At 48.9% G+C, this 20535-nt stretch overlaps 1 protein-coding gene across 3 annotated transcripts in view; it reads left to right on the plus strand.

The window, feature by feature from the left end:
* The window catches only part of SLC23A2 (solute carrier family 23 member 2), a 71088-nt gene that overhangs the window by 19446 nt on the left and 31107 nt on the right, over positions 1 to 20535 (plus strand). The window contains exons 1-4 of one of the 3 annotated variants that reach the window (XM_044417347.1): positions 1308 to 1711; positions 7286 to 7550; positions 8716 to 8814; positions 19806 to 19922. In XM_044417347.1, coding sequence (XP_044273282.1) covers positions 7446 to 7550; positions 8716 to 8814; positions 19806 to 19922 — 321 coding nt within the window. In that variant the 5' untranslated portion in view covers positions 1308 to 1711; positions 7286 to 7445. Of the gene's footprint in view, positions 1 to 1307; positions 1712 to 7285; positions 7551 to 8715; positions 8815 to 19805; positions 19923 to 20535 lie in introns of those variants that run through there. The other 2 variants (XM_044417346.1, XM_044417348.1) reach the window with 2 other exon arrangements.

The raw sequence follows: 20535 nt of genomic DNA on the forward strand, positions 1-20535 counted from the left end.
ATAGACCGGTTAGCCTTACATCCATTGTAGGAAAAACAACGGAAAGGCTCATAATAGAGAGAGATCTAGTGATGCTAGATAGGGAAGGGAGGCTGACAGCCACACAACATGGTTTCCGCAAAAACAGGTCCCGCCAGACAAACCTTGTGGAATTCTATGCCAAGGTTTCGAGGTGGCTGGATGGAGGGGATGCAGTGGATGTGGTTTACCTGGATTGCAGCAAGGCCTTTGGCAAAGTGCCCCATGACATCCTGGTGGAGAAACTGAGGAGTTTTGAGATAGACCAATGCCCTGTCTGGTGAATTAGGGCATAGTTGACTGACTGAAAGCAGAAGGTAACCATTAGTGGGGAATCATCGGGATGGCGGCCGGTGAAAAGCGGGGTCCCCCAGGGCTCTGTCCTGGGGCCGACCCTGTTTAATCTTTTCATCAATGACATGGAAGAAGGGGTGAACAGTCTGCTGATCAAATTTGCAGACGACACTAAAATTGGAGCATTGGCCACAACTGAGGAGCAGGTACTCCAGATCCAAAAGGATCTGGACAGACTATGGAAGTGGGCAAGATGCAACAGGATGGCGTTCAGTGTGGATAAGTGCAAGGTCTTGCCCTTGGGGCATAGGAATGGGTGTCATAAGTACAGGTTAGGGGACAAGTGGCTGGAGAGCAGCACTTGTGAAAGGGACCTCGGGGTGCTGGTCGACTGCAGGCTGAACATGAGTCAGCAGTGTGATGCAGTGGTCAAGAGGGCGAACGCCACCCTTGGATGCATAGCCAGAAGTGTGGCTTCTAGATCAAGAGAGGTATTGCTACCACTCTACACGACTCTAGTGCGTCCGCAACTGGAGTATTGTGCGCAGTTTTGGGCCCCTCATTACAGGAAGGATATGGCCAGGTTGGAGTCAGTGCAGCGTAGGGCCACAGGGTTGGTGGCCAGTTTGCAGGGGATGCTGTATGAGGCGAGACTGAGGGGACTGGGTCTCTTCAGCCCGCAGAAGAGGAGACTCAGAGGGGATCTGATGGCGACATACAGGGATGTGAGGGGATGTCACACGGAGGTGGGTAGGGACCTGTTCTCCCCTGCGGAAGAAGGCAGGACGCGCTCCAAAGGAGCAAAGCTCAGGGAACCAAGGTTCAATTTAGATGCCAGGAAGCATTTCCTGATGGTTGGGACCCCAAGGGTGTGGAATGGGCTTCCACAGGAGGTGGTTGAGGCCCCATCGGTGTGGGTGTTCAAGGATAGGCTGGACATGCACATGGCGGGCATGTTGTTAGCAGAGCCAGCTGGAGCCAGGGGTCAGACTAGATGGCCAGAGAGGCCCTTTCTGACTTGGTCTGTTTCTGTGTTTCTCATTCCTCCTGACCTTCTAGTAGGTACAACTCTCTCAGGATCTGCAGAGAAATTAAACCCGCAATATTTGCTTACTTTAGCTTTTATGGATCATCTGTATTTTTGCTATGGCAGTATTTGCTCAGAGTTTTTTCCAGCTACGTCAGAGGCATGTAGTAACACCTTGTGACCATGTGGTGTGTCTTGGTATTTTTAGGAGTTGTGTAATGTCAAAGCACTTCTTCTGATTGGATAAAGTACAAATTACACAATATCTGGAATATAAAATCCTTCCTCACTATGTCTTTGTTGCTATAGAATAATCTCTGCAGCTGGAGGGAGACGGTGTTTTGGCTCTGGTAGTTGTGCCAGTGTTTTGAGGTAAGCAATTAATTGAATAGGAGTTGGAACAAATGCATCCAAAAATTCTGGCTAGAGAATGCGGACTTAAATTTATATGCAGATCAGACATTAGACTGAGTTTTGCTTTTGAAAATGCTACTACTCCATACATGTGGATTTTCGTTTTCCCTTCTCTCTCATCGAGACGTTTAACTCTGTTACCCCAGCTCTGTCTTCTGAGATATGTATATATTAATAAAAAGATTTTATATACCGTCCCTCACTAAAAAGTCCCAGGACAGAGGTGCAATGAAAACAGGTCTCTAGTTACTGAAAGTGTTGTGTTGGAGAGGTCAGGAGACTTTGATTTGTCTGAGCTGCAAACCAAGGAGTCCCTGGTTGCTAACTTGCCTCGGCCGTACTTTTGCTGGGGAGCTGCAAGCAAGCCATGCTTTCCCTGCCTCAGTCTTTCTGTCTGCAGCATGGGAGCAGTTGTAATGATTAAGGCTTGCAGCAGGATGACTTGCATGCAGTGCTTTTTGAATGCTCTCGGAAAGTGCCATTCTTTGGGGCTGTTGCCCTTCGAAGGGAAGCCTCAGTGAGAGATGGCCCGGAGCTGATGCTACTGGGCCAAAACTCTAAGACTGTGTGTGTCTTGGGGGAAAAGATGGAGCAGGGTGCCGGAGAGGGCCTGGGACAAAAACTTTCCATTTTGAAGGTGAGAAAAAGTGCTGAAAGAAAAAGTGGATAGTGTTTTCCAAAATGACCTTCCTTGGCTGCAGAATCCTGTGAAGTGCATATGAAAGAAACAGGTATTTATTTTGTTTCTGTATCACCCCAACAGCTGAAGCTTTCTGGGCAGTTTACAATAGCCTGTGCATGTATAAAACCTGTCACAGAAATTAACTCTGCATTTTTCATTTCAAGCCACTGTACCCAAGGGGCTAATTGTAGCCCCCACATGCTTTTCTTTTTAACACTTTGATGTTATTACCTGTTCACTTTTGGTGGACCGAATGCAGGGATGATACCTAGTATGGAAAGTGTTGGGCGAGGCCGCTTCAGTCGGAAGTAGGCAGTGCCCCTTCCGAAGGCTCGCGGATGCAGCCGTGCTCCTGAAGTGCGCGCAGGGCATGCTCACACCGAAGGAGGGGCTCCAGGGGACTGGCTTGCGCGCTCTGCGCCGTGCAGGGGCATTTGCGGAGGTCCAGGAGTTGCATGCTTGAAGGGTGTGAGAAGAGCCATGCTGGATCGCACTGAGGCCGGCCTGCTGCCCAAATCGTACGGATTATCTGCAGCTTCTGCTATATTTTAGCAGTTCCTTCTGTTTTTGTAAGGTGGCTCAGTTTTATAAAGAAACAGTGAACACACTTTATAAATAACATTTACTTGTTTGTTTGTTTGAAACTTTTCTATACACTTCCTTAGTCTAGTGAATCTCATGATGGTTTACAACAGTTGCAATAAAAACAATTTTAAAATAACAGAATTAGAAACTCCAAAGTGCCTGTGCATAACAGTAAGTGGTAAAAATGCAATCTAACAGTTAGGAAACTGGGTGAATAAAAAGGTTAGGGGATTCACAGCCTTTACCATCTGTTCTCAGCTCCCAAGCTTATGAGTGTGTTTTGTTTTGTCTGGTGCAAATAAAAGTGACTGCTTGAATTTTTGCTTTTACTTGTTCTGCAGGTAACATGTGAATTGACTGTTGGTTTTCATAAATAATCGGTGTTGCTAGAAATGCTGTTTCTACTTCTAGCTGCACAGAAGAGTTCTGCCTGTGATCTATCTGCAGTATTTTTCGCTTGATAAGGCGAGGGCCAAAAAGACAACAACAGTATTGAATCCGTAATCTAGCCAGGCTTTTTGGGACAATATCTGGAGGAAAACGGTGCCAAAAAGCACTCAAAAGCTGCTATTTTGAAATGAGTCGAGCATTGTATTAACTGCGCCAGGTGGCAGCAGCCCTGCCATCTAACTGTCCAGGCCACTTGGGGGCTTTGCCAAAGTTCAGTCATTATCTGCTTCATTTGTTTTGAAAAGTTAAAAGAGCCCTTGTTTTGCTAATCGGGAATGTCCTTCAGATGTTCCTAGTCTGTTGGCCAGTGTACCTTGGCCAAACCTGAGGAAACTGATACCAGCTCCTTCCCTGCTTCCCTCTTTGCAAGTATCTGCTGGCAAGTCATTTGATTTTCTTTGCTTCCCTGCGCCTTTTCTCCCCTCCGGCTCCGTCCTGCGAATCTCTTGCAGATGGCTGAGGCCCGCTTTTCCTCCGGGCATCCTTTTTTTTCCCGGGTTAGGTAACAGAAATGTAGTTCCGAAGCGGCTATAGTTAGCCAGAGGTTTAAATGTTTAGCTAGACCATGTCCCATGATGGTACCCCAACCCTAAGCAACACCTAGAGGCAGAGAACGCTCCAGCAAGCCTGGCGAGAACACTTGGCATGTTTGGGCCTCCACTGCAACCACTGAGAGGGTTTTTTGGGCACCATCTCCTCCTGGCTGCCCATTGGCCCAAGCTTTCCAGGTGCCTTTACTCATTCCTTCTAGGCAAGCTTTTGTGAGAAGAGAGGAAACGCCTTATTTCGTGAGATTATACTAGGATTTAATTCTCATGGTGATTTCACAATGGCCATTCATGCCCTAAACCTCAAAGTTTAGCCGAAAATGCCGCAGGCTAAGTTTTGAGCCCATGCCAATGAGCATAAGGTTTTATGCTCTTGATTGCCTTTTGTAAGAAATCCTCTTTACTCTGCCTTTTGAATAAAGGATTTACACATTGCTATTTCTGGCTCCGCCTGTTCTTCCTCTAGGTACCTGATGGTGGCAGGCGGTCTTGGCCTTGCCACTTTGCACAGATGGCCAGAACCCGGAGGCACGTCTTCTGTAGCATGAGGGACCTTTGCTCTTTCCCTTTGTGCCACAGACTACTGCCCTTTCCCCGGAAGGAAAGCCCAAAAGTGTGTGGGCAACTTCAGGCAAACTCTCCCATGCGCTGCATGCCCTTGGGCAGACGATTTTTCCATTAAAATGGCCACAGGGCCAGCTTTTGATGGCTAACTTTGTGGAGCTTATGAATGGCAATGTTTGGAAGCTAAGTGGCTCCTTAGTGTAATTATGCAGCTCCAGGGACTCTCTGGGGGCAGAGTTTCAAAAGAAGGTAACGGTGCCAGTCATGATCTCCATAGTGCTTCGCTGCCATTGTTTTCCAGACATTTTGGGATCAACCGGAGTCAGCAGGGGCCACTCTGGGGTGCTCCAGGGTGCACTTGGCTACTTGTTTTCCTTACCAGTCCTAAGAGCCCTTTGTTACTGTTTTGACCTGTAGGCAAGCGAGCGAGTGAATTGCCAGGCCCGGGGCTTAGGCAAAACCCGACCTGACCCCTGGTGTAACTGTGTGCAGTCAAACTCCCTTGGCCAGGGGTCCTCAAACGTTTTCAAGGGGGGGCCAGTTGACAGGTGCCAGCAGTGGGCACGGGGGTGCTGGTGGGGGGGGCACAAGGGCCGGTGTGGGGGGTGGGGCGCATCTGCATGCGCGCGCAGGCAAGGCGGGGGCGCGCGGGATGAGGTGCCGGCTTGCTCACGAGGAGATGGTTTTCTCCTAGGGAGTCCAAAATGACCTCCTTGTGAGCAAGCTGTGCGCTTGCACACACCCAGCGAGTGCGGAACCTGTGGGATGGGCCAGTTAAATGGGCATGGCAGGCCAAATTTGGCCCATGGGCTTTAGTCTGGGGACCTCTGCCCTTGGCACTTAAGTTTTCTAGCTATTCCCTCTGGCATCGTAGTTCCAAAACCTTCATTTGCTCTGTGTTGCCCTAAGCATCGTTGCCTTCATTTCAACCCTGCACAACCCCTCAAGGATTTAGAGACTGTGTAAAAAGCCGTGGACTTCAATATCACCCTCATGCCAAGTTAATTGAAAGCAAGAGATGGCTTGCATGGATGCTCTGAGGTAGAATAAAGTGGCACTGTTGTTGCGCAGAAATCTCTGGCTGTGGAGGGAATTCGGAACGAGGCGCAAGCATTGTGCAATGCCAGCGGCGGCAGGCAACCTGGCACTTTTTGCGGGGTCTGCTTTGAAGTTGTTTATGAACGCTGACTAGTCACTGGAACGGCTAGAAACAATTGCTTAAGTCTGGGCTTGCATGATCATTTTGTGGGGGAATTGGGAGATCCTTGTTGATTTTTCCAGGGCCAGGTGTGCAGGCTTCACTTTTGCTCATCCCTGTCTTAGACTGAAATGAGATCTGTGCTTTAAAGATCTGTTCTTTACCCCTGATTAGTCTCATTGCCATAGTGAGGCCAACACTAGCTTGCCGTGATTATTTTGTTTCTTTTGAAAAGCTTAGCTGCAGCAGAAGGAGGAATGTGAGCGCTCGGGTCAGTTTGCTGCTGCTAACAATTATTGTTACATCTTAGGGACTTCAGTGGACACGGTATAACAGGCCGAGTACTAGGCCCCTGCCGTGCGTGGCTTACAATGTTAAACTCCTGTGGGGAAAACTGCCCTCCCCTACCTGGGTCCTTCCAGGTGTGCTGGATCTGAGTTGTACGCAGCACTCCTATAGGACAGCAGGTTGGGGAAAGCCACAGTAGAGAAAGGGCAGGAAGAGGGGACAGATGTGTCCAGCATTAGGCTACGTGATAAAAAACAACAACAGAGCATGTAGCTATTATCTGCCCTGAAAGACATTTCAGATTCCTCTCACTGCCATCACAAGAGTTTGGGGGTCCTCCATCAGTGCTATAGAGGGGAAGGTTGCAATTGACTGTTTCCTGTAGAGAAATCTTGCTGATAGGTTGACATTCTTGGTGTAACTAAATTCCCATAATTTTGACTTTCAGTGAGCTTACTACAGTGCAAACACATGTCTCATGGAGTTATTTTGCAGAGCGGTGTTTCTCTTGCCTTCCTGGCAAATAGATGGGGAAGAAATGGTGGTAGTGACAGATTTTATTTTCCTGGGCTCCAAGTTCACTGCCGATGGGGACTGCAGCTAAGAAATTAAAAGATGCTTGCTCCTGGGGAGGAAAGCTATGGCAAATCTAGACAGCATACTAAAAAGCAGAGACATCACCCTGCCAACAAAAGTGCGTATAGTCAAGGCTATGGTTTTCCCAGTTGCAATGCATGGTTGTGCCAGCTGGACCATAAGGAAGGCTGAGCGCCGAAGGACTGAGGCCTTTGAATGGTGGTGCTGGAGGAGACTCCTGCGAGTCCCTTGGACCGCAAGGCTATCAAACCGGTCAGTCCTAGAGGAGATCAACCCTGCCTGCTCTTTAGAAGGCCAGATGCGAAAGATGAAACTCAAATAGTTTGGCCACCTCATACAAATGCTCTAGACTGACAGACAGAAAGAAAGAGAAGGAAGGACTCCCTGAAGAAGAGCCTAATGCTGGGAACAATTAAAAGCAAAAGAAGGAGGGGACGGCAGAGAATGAGGTGGCTGGATGGAGTCACTGGGGCAGTTGGTGTGAGCTTAAGTGGACTCTGGGGGATGGTGGAGGGCGGGAAGGCCTGGAGGAGTGTTGTCCATGGGGTCGCGATGGGTCAGACGCGACTTCGCGACTGGCAACAACAATTTCTCTTGCTCTTTCCTGGCTTCATTTCTAGGCTCCACAGCAGCACATATTCCTTGCAAGACCCTGTGCTCCATTGCGAATCCCCGCAATGCTCTTCTGACTTCTGAGGTGCTGTCTTTTTATTGAGAACTCCTCTCCTAAACTGATACTACTTCGAGACCACGTGAATTTTCTGCGTGTTGTGGGGAGCCATGGGGATTGGCAAAAACACCACTTCCAAATCAGTAGAAAATGGAAGCCCAACAGAAAGCAAATATGAAGAGGAGTCCAAGCATCCTGCTTTCTTCACATTACCGGTAAGTTGAAAATGTGAAACGTTGAACGGACTTCCTTTTGGGGTTGTGGAGCTTGGCATGGACACACAGTTGGCATGGACACACAGTGATTTGTGTTACAGCCCCCACCAGTGTTACAGGCGCCATCTTGAACCTGCAGCTTTGGCGTTCTGTTAAAGAGATTTGTCGCAAAAGCTATCCTGCTAAACGGAATCTCTTGAAGGAAAGAGCAGGATATATTTTTGGCATAGAGAGGAGTTCAAGAGAAAATGAATTTGAAACTCCTTCCTGTGAATGACTTCTGTTGTTCAGCTAACAGATAAAATGTTGTATTTGTTGATTGAATTGCCCAAGTGACCAGACCCATCCCCCATGGGCTGGAATTGACTCATTAACATAGATGGGGGTCTTTAAACGATCTTGAGTCACTTTGACTGAAGGGCCAGGATAGAAATCCAATAAACAAACAATCGTATGCAGTGCTAATGACAATGCAAAATTACATAAATCAAAGGTCTGTTGGGTTCTGGTCACCCAACCTCAGAATGATGTTTTAGAGCTGGAAAGGATGCAGAAGAGGGCAACCAGAACGTCAAACGTATTTAACCATGTATTTGAATTTACCCATCCAGGCTCTTCTTATGTTCCCAAATGTCAGGGCATGTACAGGTCACTGTTTGGATAGTACTGAAACATTAGCGAAGCGAAGATTTGGCCAGTGCATGTACATCACCCAGGCTGAGTTCTTCTTGGTGAGGCTGCGCATTTCCCACAGGGCAAAGACATAACTGCTTTCTTGTCAGCCCTGCTCAAGCTTAGCCTGAAATACTTTTCCAGGGGAACTGACTAAAACAAAAATGATGTGAAAGGCACATGACCGGGCATTAATGCTCTTTCAGCCGTTTTGGTTCTGTTCTCTGCAGAGGCATAGCAAACCCTTCCCTGTGTTTTTCTGTCATTTTGGGAGGTGTTGGCGCCTAAGTCCCTTCGATGTAAAAATTGCCATCCTGTTCATCAATAGCAGTGCTATCCGTCATGCATCTTGCACTCGGTCAACTATGCACTACCCATATGGGAATTGTATTTGTTTCTCTAACAGAATTCCGTAAATTAAAAATGTGCGGTTCTTTTTGTTCAGAATACAGTGTGTCTTATCCAAACGACTGGAGTGCTTTGTTTTTCTTAGGTCGTAATAAATGGTGGAGCAACTTCAAGTGGTGATCAGGATACGGAAGACACGGAGCTAATGGCAATCTATTCAACGGAAAACGGAGTAGCAGAAAAGGTAACTTAATGTCCAGAAGATTAGAAAGTGCCTCTAAGTTCAACCACAGCAACGCACATTTGCTTTGGTTAGGATGTCCTTGTGACCCGGAGGTGTCCTCTAGCTCGGCATGTTGATTTTTGTTGGAGTATTTATGAACTATGTTAGAAGTCTGTGGACATGGTAGGAAAAGCACTTAAGGGGGCAGTTGAATTCTGCCCTTAGAGATATAAAGATGGAGCTTTCTGACCACAGTCTGCCGTCTTCTCTGGCTCAGAGCAAGTACGTGGTACAGAGCAGGAATTAGTAAAAGGCTGTGCCAGCACTGAGTCCAGAAAAAGGGTTAGGTTTGTTAGAGCATCGGAGAGCTTCCAGCAGATCAAGATGAACAATGGAGCTGATTCATGCAGCGTGGTTTATTGTGCGATAAGAGCGATTGCCATGTGATAGGCTGAACATACGACATGGTTCCAGGCATCCAGGGAATCATGCAGTCTTCCTCCAATGAGAGGAATGACTTAGCAAGTGACCAGCTCAGCACTCAGTAATCACTGTATGAATAGTCATTACAAATAGACCCCCTGATTTTGCCAAGGCTCTTATCATGCTTTTTCCCCACTCCCTTTCCATTTTGCTATTTCCATTCAAGTTGTTTGGGTTTTTCCCTTTGCTTGCCTTTGATCCCTGACATAATTTATGCATTCCATTAAGGCTTCAAGGCCATGCCTCTGGACATGGTCAAGGCCAGCTACGCCCATATTCTGCTTACAGACTGATTTTTATAGTCTTTCCTAAAAGTGCACAATTTGCATTGTCATTTCCTGGTTTATGCAGAATTGAAACTTTGTCATCAAGTTTGGCGACTGTAAAACATAAGCACGTTTCATTTCATATAAGTTTTCTTCCTGAACTTTTTTGTTTTTGCTTAGCACCGCGTTGTCAGACTTTCAGAAATGGTTTAAGCAAACTTTATGGTGAGGGCGACAATTCTCAGCGTGCTCTCAAGCCCTTCAGGACTGACAGAAACTTCCTTGGGAACCACAAGTTGCCTTCCCTGAAGTTGATCTGAAAAATTATCTTTTTACCAACTTAATGTCCCTCTTTTTTCTGACCTTCTATAATTAAAATCTAAATTTGATTTCATTCATAAATTTGAAAGAATGTTGAGAGACAGGACTGTTCGTGGATTGATGTGGATATTGATCATGCTTGGAATAGAGGCCCCCTTTGGAAGGACTAGAATTACATCTTCCACCCCAGTAATTTGCCCGTGGGTTTCAGGATTATACTGAATTTATGCAACTGTAGGGGATGAGGCAAACGTTTTGATACTTGGCCTTGCATTATCAGCAGTTGTCTTGATGCACAGAAACGTCTTTCTCTGGAGTCCAGCTGTAAACACTAAGCTTATTCAGGAAACCAAAACGCGGGGCGTTTCTGTCACGAATGCGCCCTTTGTTTCAGAGATTACTTCTGGCACTCAGAGTTGCAGAGGAACCAGTGCCAGTGCTGGACCACCTAGATTCTTTCCCAGGTTGTAGATGGTGGCAATCATGAGGGGATTAAATTTGTTTAACTAATAGGATAAAGTTATACTATTGGGTTACCGGGCTCTGAATTCCAGGGTGTATGTTTTGACTTTATAATCTGATATAATATTTTTATTTAGCCTTAACTCTCTTGCTCATGGAACAAAACAAACCCATTGCTGATAGTGCAGTTGCCACTTTCATAATGGATATGCTGCCTCTGAGAAGAAGAAAAGCAGCATTACAAGCCCCTTCTCCAAAGGGATTGTGTTATCATGCTTTTTCAAACAAAGGTCCCCTACAGCACTCCGTCAGCCACATCAGCTTTTCTTAAAGGTAGTTCCTTGTGCTCAGTGAAGCGGAGGGGAAAATATCCCCGTTACAATTATCCAGTTTTCATAAACTTAAAATCTAAAGCAAGTCTATGTGATTGAGTCGTCCCATGAGTATTCTAGTAAGAATAATTTCCAATATAAGCTTTTAAATTTATGGAAATATGACATTTAAATCACACTAAGTACACTTTATATCATGTGGGGGATTCCTAATCAGACATCTCAGTTTGAACTACTTCTGATTAGACAGCATATAAAATTAGCATAACTTTTTTGCGGGGGGGTGGGGGACTGTTTACTAAAATCATCCATTGATTGTAGAACAGTAGGAATTTTGTTGCAAAAATGCATGGAAGGCACGCTGTTGCTTTTGCCCTAATCCCAGACCATCTGGAACAGGGTGTCCTGAGATGCCCCCCCATGCAAAGATGGCTGGCAGCCATCTGACCCTAACCCCAACCCTTCTGCCTGCTTAGCCCCAGTGGTGTGTGCACAGAGGTGGTGGCTCTGACTGGGCCATAAAATACGGGCTGCAGAGGCCATGTGTTCTCATTCCCCGGACCAGTTTGCACGATTGCAACTACTTATTGGGTTTAGCTCTGGACCACACTTCGTGTGCTTTACTGGGGATGACCACAGCGGCTTGTTTAAGCTGTGGTGTGCACCAGGGCCTTTTCCCTAGTTGCACTGCCCGGGTGGGGCTGGTCATGATGCCTGGATGCAAGCAATGTGGCCTGTGGGAAGGGGGAACGGCCTCAACTGACCTCTAGCCTGTGGTGGGGCTATTTGAGGCCGTTTCGTCCTCCAACAAGCTGTGCTGCCCGGGTTCAGACACCACAGCAAGCCAGCCCAAGGCAGGTAATAGGGCATATCTGCCCTCCCGCCCTCTGAGATTGGCGGCAGAGGCCCTGCTCTGGGAGCCCTCTGTGAAGGACATTAGGAGGGTGAGCACCCGGAGGAGGGCCTTCTCTGCGGTGGCGCCCCATCTATGGAATGCGCTCCCCAGAGAGGTCCGCCTGGTGCCCTCGTTATTTGCTTTTTGGCGCCAGGCTAAGACCTTTTTATTTAAACTATATTTTAACTGTTAATTGCTGTTTTTATTAATTGGTTTTATAGCTCTGCCGAGATGCATCCGGATTTTTAAAGTTTATTCAACATTTGTTCATTTGCTTTGTAAGCTGCCCCGGGGCTTGTTGCAAAGGGGGCGGCATAAAAATGCTTTAAATAAATAAATAATAGGGCAGATGGCGCCCAGCCAGTGCTTCAACCAGCCGTCACACGCCAGGAAGCCCTTTCCTCATGGGGCGTTTGCTGCACCGGAGCAAAGGCCCTCCTTTGCAGACTTTCAGGCTTTCCAACTTTCTTTCAGTGAGGTTCTTGAGCATCACTCATCACACATATGTATTCATTCCTTGCTCTTCTGTCTCAAAGGAGCCCAGGGCACGCAAGCATCGCCATTTTTAAAAACTACCATCAGTTCTAAACACACAGATAAAATCGCAAATCAGCTACAGACGGAGGAATGTCGAGCAGCAGGGTTAAGAACAGCCTTCGGCTTTTGGTTGAACCCACACAGGAGCCAGCAGGCGGCACCAACGGTATCAAAATGCAAACCATGTGAGGACCAATCAGAGCTCTGTAGGGGGTCCTTTAGCAAGTGAGCTGCCACCCAGAAGGCTGCGCCCACGAGACCCACGCGTCCGGGGCTGCTCCAGTGGATTTCCCGTGCGGCACTTACAGAGATTGGCCTTCCAGCACTCAACTCCTGAGCCAGTGTGCAGGAGTTCCAGCGCCCTGAGTTGGACCCAGCGGCTCGCGAGCAGCCAGTGCTCAGGTTTCGGGGTGGGTGGGTGTGATCCCCACTCCCTGCCCTGGACTCCCTGCCCAGGCATCTGATCGCAGATTGTGATCCAGCACTTGTGCAGCCTCTCCTGATTCTGGGAGAACAGAGCCGGGAGCCATCCACCCCCACCGAGGCTTTCCTCTCATAGGTTTGCTTAGCTGCAGAGACTGAACTAGGTCATTTCTCGGAAGTATTCTTAAGTGTTCATTTCACTGCATTGCCACCTGTATTGTGTAGCAAGGACAGTAGGGTCTACTTCTTGACGGCTGATATAGGGAGGAATCCAACAGGGTCCTTCCGGCCCTACTAATTTTCTTCTCCCCCACTGATTGCATGCACAAGCAGGAGCCCCCTCCCCCCGTGCAATGACTGATCACTTTGGGCAACCCCACCTGAGCAGAAATGCTTCTTCCTGGAAGGGACAGGTGCGTAGAACTTGCATCAAGGAGCTCCACCTACTTGCCTTCTTCCAAAAACGAGTGTTCCCACTTAGTCCAGGGGAAATGCACAGGTGCCGGGAGGAAACGGGCACTGGGGCAAATAGACAAACGGAGGAGGAGGCCCGTTGCAGAAGGATTCTTCGCGTGGCTAAGGCTGATTACGAGCTGAGACTTGCCAAGAATATCAAGAGCAACAAAAAGGGCTTCTTTCAGCATGTAAATAGGAAGAGGAAGGGGAGACAAGTGGTGGGACCACTGAATAAGCAGGAAGGAGATCCAGTGACTGATATGAGGGAACAGGCACAGATGCTGAATGACTATTTTGCCTCTGTGTTCTCCCCAAAGCAGGACGGGGGAGATCCGCATAGGAGATTAGATGAGGCCGGGGACTTAGGGGCACAGATTAGAGTCACCCCCCTAGAAGTGGAGGGGCTCCTCAGGGCACTGGACATTACAAAGGCGCCAGGCCCTGATGGGTTACACCCGAGAGTACTTACAGAGTTGGCAGGGGTTCTCTCACGCCCGCTGGCCTCCATTTCTGAGACCTCGTGGAGAACGGGTGAGGTTCCAGAGGACTGGAGGGTGGCATCAGTGGTCCCAATTTTCAAAAAGGGTAGTAGAAGCGACATGGGGAATTACAGACTAGTTAGCCTTATGTCCACTGTAGGAAAAACAATGGAAAGGCTCATAATAGCAAGAGATCTAGTAATGCTAGATAGGGAAGGGAGGCTGGCGGCCACACAACACGGTTTCTGCAAAAACAAGTCCGGCCAGACAAACCTTGTGGAATTCTATGACAAGGTTTCAAGGTGGCTAGATGGAGGGGATGCAGTGGATGTGGTTTTCCTGGATTTCAGCAAGGCCTTTGACAAAGTGCCCTATGACATCCTGGTGGAGAAACTGAGGGGTTTTGGGATACACCAATGCCGTGTCCGATGGATTAAGGAATGATTGACTGACTGAAAGCAGAGGGCAACCCTTAGTGGGGAATCATCGGGATGGCGGCCAGTGACAAGCAGGGTCCCCCAGGGATCTGTCCTGGGGCTGATCCTGTTTAATCTTTTCATTAACGACATGGAAGAAGGGGTGAACAAGCTGCTGATCAAATTCGCAGATGACACTAAAACTGGAGCAGTGGCCACAACTGAGGAGCAGGTACTCCAGATCCAAAAGGATCAGGACAGACTATGGAAGTGGGCAGGAGACAACAGGATGGCATTCCATGTGGATAAGTGCAAGGTCTTGCCCTTGGGACATAGGAATGGGAGTCACAAATACAGGTTAGGGGACAAGTGGCTGGAGAGCAGCACTTGTGAAAGGGACCTTGGGGTGCTGGTCGACTGCAGGCTAAACATGAGCCAGCAGTGTGATGCGGTGGTCAAGAGGGCGAACGCCACCCTTGGCTGCATAGCCAGAAGTGTGGCTTCTAGATCAAGAGAGGTGTTACTACCACTGTATACGACTCTAGTACGCCCACAACTGGAGTATTGTGCTCAGTTTTGGGCCCCTCATTACAGGAAGGATACAGCCAGGTTGGAGTCAGTGCAGTGTAGGGCCACAAGGTTGGTGGACGGATTGCAGGGGAAGCTGCATGAGGCGAGACTGAGGGAACTGGGTCTCTTCAGCCTGGAGAAGAGGAGACTCAGAGGGGATCTGTTGGCAACATACAGGCATGTGAGGGGGTGTCACACGGAGGCGGGCAGGGACCTGTTCTCCCCTGCGGAGGAAGGCAGGACGCGCTCTGACAGAGCCAAGGTCAGGGAACCCAGGCTCCATTTGGATGCCAGGAAGCCCTTCCTGACGGTTAGGACCCCGAGGGGGTGGAAGGGGCTTCCTCGGGCGGTGGGTGAGGCCCCATCAGTGCAGGTGTTCAAGGATAGGCTGGACGTGCACATGCTGGGCTTGTCGTGAGCGGAGCCGGCTGGAGCTGGGGGTCAGACTAGATGGCCCGGGTGGCCCCTTCTGACTCGCTCTGTTTCTTTGTTACACAACAGAATTGGTGGGATCCGCCAATTCTGTGCAAGGGAATCAATAGGACAGAAACAAATTGACAGCAGGTCAGTTCCAGTTTCTTATTTTTTTAATTGGAAGTTTTGCTTCAAGTTTTTGGCTTTGGGATGAGTCAAGCGTAACATCCAAATAAAGAATCATTTCTGGCATGGCAATTCTGTTTTAGCACTGTGCTTTCTATCTTCCCTTTCCCCCAGAAAACCATTCGTCATGCCGCGAGTTAATTGCAGAGCCTTGTCCAAAGCAAGCTCACTCTGCGTTCTAATCGCCCTGTTGGAATGAGGTGCATTTGCGGCCCTGGCGCTTTTCCTGTTGCTCCACCCTCAGCTCGGCTTCGCTTGTTTGATGCCGAGCAAGTTGAAGCAGCATCCAGCAGAGTGGCAGCTGCCCACACGCAAGGGCCGTGTGCAGTCACTCCCCTTTTGTCTCCGCACTCGGCAGGGAAGAGTCCTCCTCAGGAGTGAGACTGGAAGGAACTTGCAGAAGCCTGCCCCGCAAGTCCCTTGCCCAGTTCGGGACTGGGGCACTTCAAAGGTGCCTTTCCCCATACGTAGCTGCCCTGATGCTGAGATCCAGGGCGGTCTCTCTGTGTCCACTTGTAGAAGCGTTTGAGGACACTGATGGAGGAACGGGCCTTTTCCGTGGCACCCCTCCACAGGTGGGGGATATTCCCCCAGACTTGCCTCATCCTCTCAGTTCCAGGAGGAAACATTTTCCCTGCCAGGCATTTGGGGAAATTAAGGCTCAGCCCTTGGTAGCTAATTCTGGCATTCATTCCCATGTTGGATCGGGAATGAGTTTAGACGGCTTTGCCATGAGCGCTTGTAGTCATCCTGCATGGCTGTAAGGAGTATGTCCACTGTAATATCGCACTCTTCGTGTTTTGTCCATTCACGCAGTTGCTACAAGATGCCCTTGCTTGTGCGAAGCCATATTTCGGGTATGTGCATGAATCCAGCTGGATGCCTTTCTTACACCTTCAGCTGGGCCTGCAGTCCAAACTGAGCTCTTTCTCCCTAGCAAGACGGTGCCAAAAAATAAACAGTCAGACTTGCCAAGAGGGCAGGGAGAAGCAAGCTCCATGTGCTTCTCACACAGACTGCCTGCAGCCCACCTCCAGTTTTGAAAACCGTGGCATGGTTTGAAGAACTGGGCAGAGCCAGGCCATGTGGCAGATGTGATTCCATGTGATCCCAGTGGTATCTCCTGTGCCATGCACAGGGCGTCTTGTCGGAATGGAAGCTGCTCTCTCTTCATTCTCTTCTGCCGAGCCCGCAGGGAACACCGTGCACTTCATTTCTGTTATCTAGATCACAGCCGCAGCTGGGAGCAAATCTTATCTGTTACTTGACTTGTCATAATTTTCTGTAATGCTGTACCAGAGGAGGATGTGGTCCATGTAGAAAATGTGCCAGACATGTGGTTTTGGACCTCAAGAAATCATCACATTCAAGTCCGGAAGATTCACTCTGAAGCCAAGCGTGGATTAAGTCAGCCCTGTAGTTAAATAATCCCTTCCTTCTACTTGATTTGAGGCTGGTACATTAAATAGGGCCTTCTTTTGAGGGGTGTTGCCAATCAATATGAAATGGCATTTTTGTTTCGATGCAATCTCAGTGATTTTGCTGGTCTTCCGTGGAAAGAGTCATGCCAGCCCTTTGCAAACCCCATCTCAGCCTTCCCCAATATGGCGCCCTTTTGGTATCTTTGGCGTGCAGCTCCCATGAGCCCCAGATAATGGTCAGGGATAGTTCAAGGCATCTAGAGGGTGCAAGGGTGGGGAAGGTGATGTGACCTATTCACATGTAGGCTGATAGACCATTCAGGCATTATTCTTCCTTTAATCCCAGTTCACAGGGCAAGCTCCAAATTCCCCTTGTGCTTCTCTCGCTTTCTCCATCTTCCTCTCCCCCACACCCTCCGGAGGCTGGCTGTGGCACTCATCCTGGCCTCAGTAGTGATTGGCCAACAGCCTTCAGAGGCGGTGGGATCAGATTCTGATTCAGACAAAGAGGAAGGGGCAAGAATCTGCAGCCGAAGGACCAAGGCCAGCTGATTCAGCAATAAACCAGGCAGTCGCTGAGAATCAGACATTTTCAAGGTCTGTGGGAAGTTCAGTGAGCTGGTGGGGGCTGTGGAGGGGCTCTAATCCAAGGATGCGGCTCTGGCTACAAGGACGGACCAGTGGAGACGCGTCAGATGCTCCAAGGATTGGCCCTTGGCAGAATAACACCTCTGTCCTTGTCTGCTTTGGAAGGCACATGCAGATGGGCCAAGACACAATGTCCTGCTGGATACGCAGGGGTTACCTTCCCCAATTTTTGACCCTTTCTGATCTTGCATGCATTGGAACACCAAGAGCAGCTTCATCCCGGCGCGGATAAATCAGCAGAGGAGCGTGCATCATGGACTTTGTTATCTAATTGCTGATCTTTACATCTCCGTATTATTCCTCAGCAGCTTGTTGTTTAGAAACAGAGAAACATAGAAACAGTGAGTCAGAAGGGACCTCCCGGGCCATCTAGTCTGACCTCCGGCACCAGCCGGCTCCGCTCACGACAAGCCCAGCATGTGCACGTCCAGCCCATCTTTGAACACCCGCACTGATGGGGCCTCCCCCACCTCCCAGGGAAGCCCATTCCACACCCTCGGGGTGCTAACCGTCAGGAAGGGCTTCCTGGCATCCAAATGGAACCTGGGTTCCCTGAGCTTTGCTCCGTTGGAGCAAGTCCTGCCCTCCTCTGCAGGGGAGAACAGGTCTCTACCCACCTCCGTGTGACATCCCCTCACATCCCTGTATGTCGCCAACAGATCCCCTCTGAGTCTCCTCTTCTCCAGGCTGAAGAGGCCCAGTTCCCTCAGTCTCGGCTCATACGGCATCCCCTGCAAACCGGCCACCAACCTTGTGGCCCTACGCTGCACTGATTCTAACCTGGCTATATCCTTTCTGTAATGAGGGGCCCAAAACTGAACACAATACTCCAGTTGCGGGTGCACTAGAGTCGTGTAGAGTGGTAGTAATACCTCTCTCGATCTAGAAGCCACGCTTCTGGCTATGCAGCCAAGGGTGGCGTTCGCCCTCTTGACCACCACATCACACGGCTGGCTCATGTTCAGCCTGCAGTCGACCAGCACCCCGAGGTCCCTTTCACAAGTGCTGCTCTCCAGCCACTTGTCCCCTAACCTGTATTTGTGACACCCATTCCTATGCCCCAAGTGCAAGACCTTGCACTTACCCACATACAACTGGTACAATTCTCTTCCTGGCTTTGGAAACGGTTCCTATTAAATGTTACTGTGAAAGAGTCAAAGAGGTATGGCCACAGGTAGTTGTGATTATAGAGACCCCATGCAGGTGGGTTTTCTCCTTTTGAGAAAAAGGCAAGTGTAGAAAAGCACAAGCAGCCGGAGGTAGGCCTGATGAGCTTAGGGAAAACAGCCAGTAAGGAGAGAGACGAACAGAAGGACGTGTGGTGTGGAGAAGGTGTCGCCAGTGGGAAAGGCAGCAAGCCTCTGCGCACCAATTGCTGGGGAACATGGGCACAGCTGTGCTTGTGTGATTCTTCTGTTCTGCTAGTGAGTTCCTGTGGGTAGCTGGCTGGGGAACAGAATCCCCATTTGGATGGACTTCTGGCCTGATCCAGTGGGACTCATCTTCTGCTCTTGGGAAGTTACGGAGCAGGTTGTCGGTCCGTCCAGCTCAGCCGTGTTCACACAGCTGACCAGCAGCGGTTCTTCTAGCTTTCAAGCTGGCGTCCTTCCCACCTCCTCCCAGAGATGACAAACTGAGCCCAGGGCCTTGTGCCCTTCACCTCTTCATTCTCTTGAGTTTGACCATGGTATTTTCAAATGTTAAGGATGCCTAGAAACTACTTTTAAGAGAGGAATTATTGCTTCTTTCTTTTATTTCTTGACTGCCGCACAGGCAGAGCCCTCTGGGCAGTTCAAACAGACATGTGAGATGTATTATTTTTTAAAAATAAGACCTGTTCTCCCCTGCGGAGGAAGGCAGGACGCGCTCCGACGGAGCCAAGCTCAGGGAACCCAGGCTCCATTTGGATGCCAGGAAGCACTTCCTGACAGTTGGGACCCCAACGGTACGGAATGGGCCTCCACGGGAGGCGGCTGAGGCCCCATCGGAGAGGGTGCTCAAAGATGGGCTGGACACGCACATGGTAGGCATGTTGTAAGCGGGGCTGGCTGTTGTAAGCGGGGCTGGGGGTCAGACTAAATGGCCCGGGAGGCCCCTTCTTTCTCACTCTGGGCCTGTGTTTCCAAAATGAAGTGCTTTTAACACTCATTGCTTGCTTTTGCAGTCATGTGTAGTGCTCAGGCTTTGATCCCCATTTTATCTTACATGCCTTCTGATGCAACTCTGGTTTGAATTCACATCAGCTGCAGTTCATTTGTAGGCACTGAAAGCCATGCGTTCATTTTGGGAAGGGGCGGCACAGTCATCAACTGAATGTCTTATGTAACTTCAGCCAGGTTTTTTTGTGGGGGAGGGGTTGGCTGCCCTTTGCTCCCTGGCGTGTGGGTCAAGCGATCCAAACTTCCTTGTTTGTGCAAACCAATTGGTCATCCTAACCTTTCTTTTGGATAATGTGCTGCAGTTGTATCACAAGAAGGGTTCCCCGCTTGCGTGCCCTGTCCCTTCCTCACTGCAGCTGAACACGCGGAGGGTAAAGGGGGCCTCCTTTTTAAGTGTATGTCTTGGCCCTGCCTTGGAACAGGACACACGATCTCATTACAGGTCTCCTTGCTGCCTCATTACAGAGCATGTTAATTGTGTGTGTTCTTCTGTAATATTAAATAATTATCCACTCAGTTTTCCCCTGGGTTTTGTTTATGACAGAGTTCTTTGGCTGAGACGCTAGACAGCAGTGCAAGCTCCGATGCCCGAAGCACAGATATGATCTACACCATTGAAGACCTTCCTCCCTGGTACCTTTGCATATTCTTGGGATTACAGGTACAGTTTTTTTTTCTGTTATTTATTGCATTTATATCCCATTTTCCACTAAAAATGGCACCTGCAGTAAACTATGCTGACAAAAATTGCCTTTCACATGACTTCTGATCTCTAATATCTATATTATTGCTTTAAATAATTGTTCAACAGGAAAAAGTGCTAACGAAATAAGATACCAAGAACTGATGCTGTGCTATGGAGAATCTTTGGGTCTAGTTCTCTAAGTTCAATTATTAAAGTTGGAAAGGGGAAAAGCCAAATTTGTTTTCATGTGGCTACTATGTAGCCAGAAAATACAGGTATATTTGTTTCTGGAGCTTCTGAACACCGTTGAGTGTTTGTACCTGCTGCTTAAATAGGATTTGCTTCATGGTCCATGAAGGAAGTCCACGTTATCTCGTGCTCCACATGGCTACCATGTTTCATGGGCCATCGTAAATAAATGCCAGTGGGTCATTTCTAAGACTAGAGTCTGTGCAGTTTCACAGCCAAAACAGCCGAGGAGAAGCTGCACGAGGAGGTAAAGCCATGTCAGGCTGCAAGATTGCAGTTACAAAGGAAGGAACATACAGATTTGACCCATGGACATGATCCGTGAGAAAGTTCTCTAGAT

Source organism: Varanus komodoensis, unplaced genomic scaffold (genome assembly GCF_004798865.1).
Source record: "Varanus komodoensis strain SLA01 unplaced genomic scaffold, ASM479886v1 scaffold88, whole genome shotgun sequence".
Taxonomy (NCBI): domain Eukaryota; kingdom Metazoa; phylum Chordata; class Lepidosauria; order Squamata; family Varanidae; genus Varanus; species Varanus komodoensis.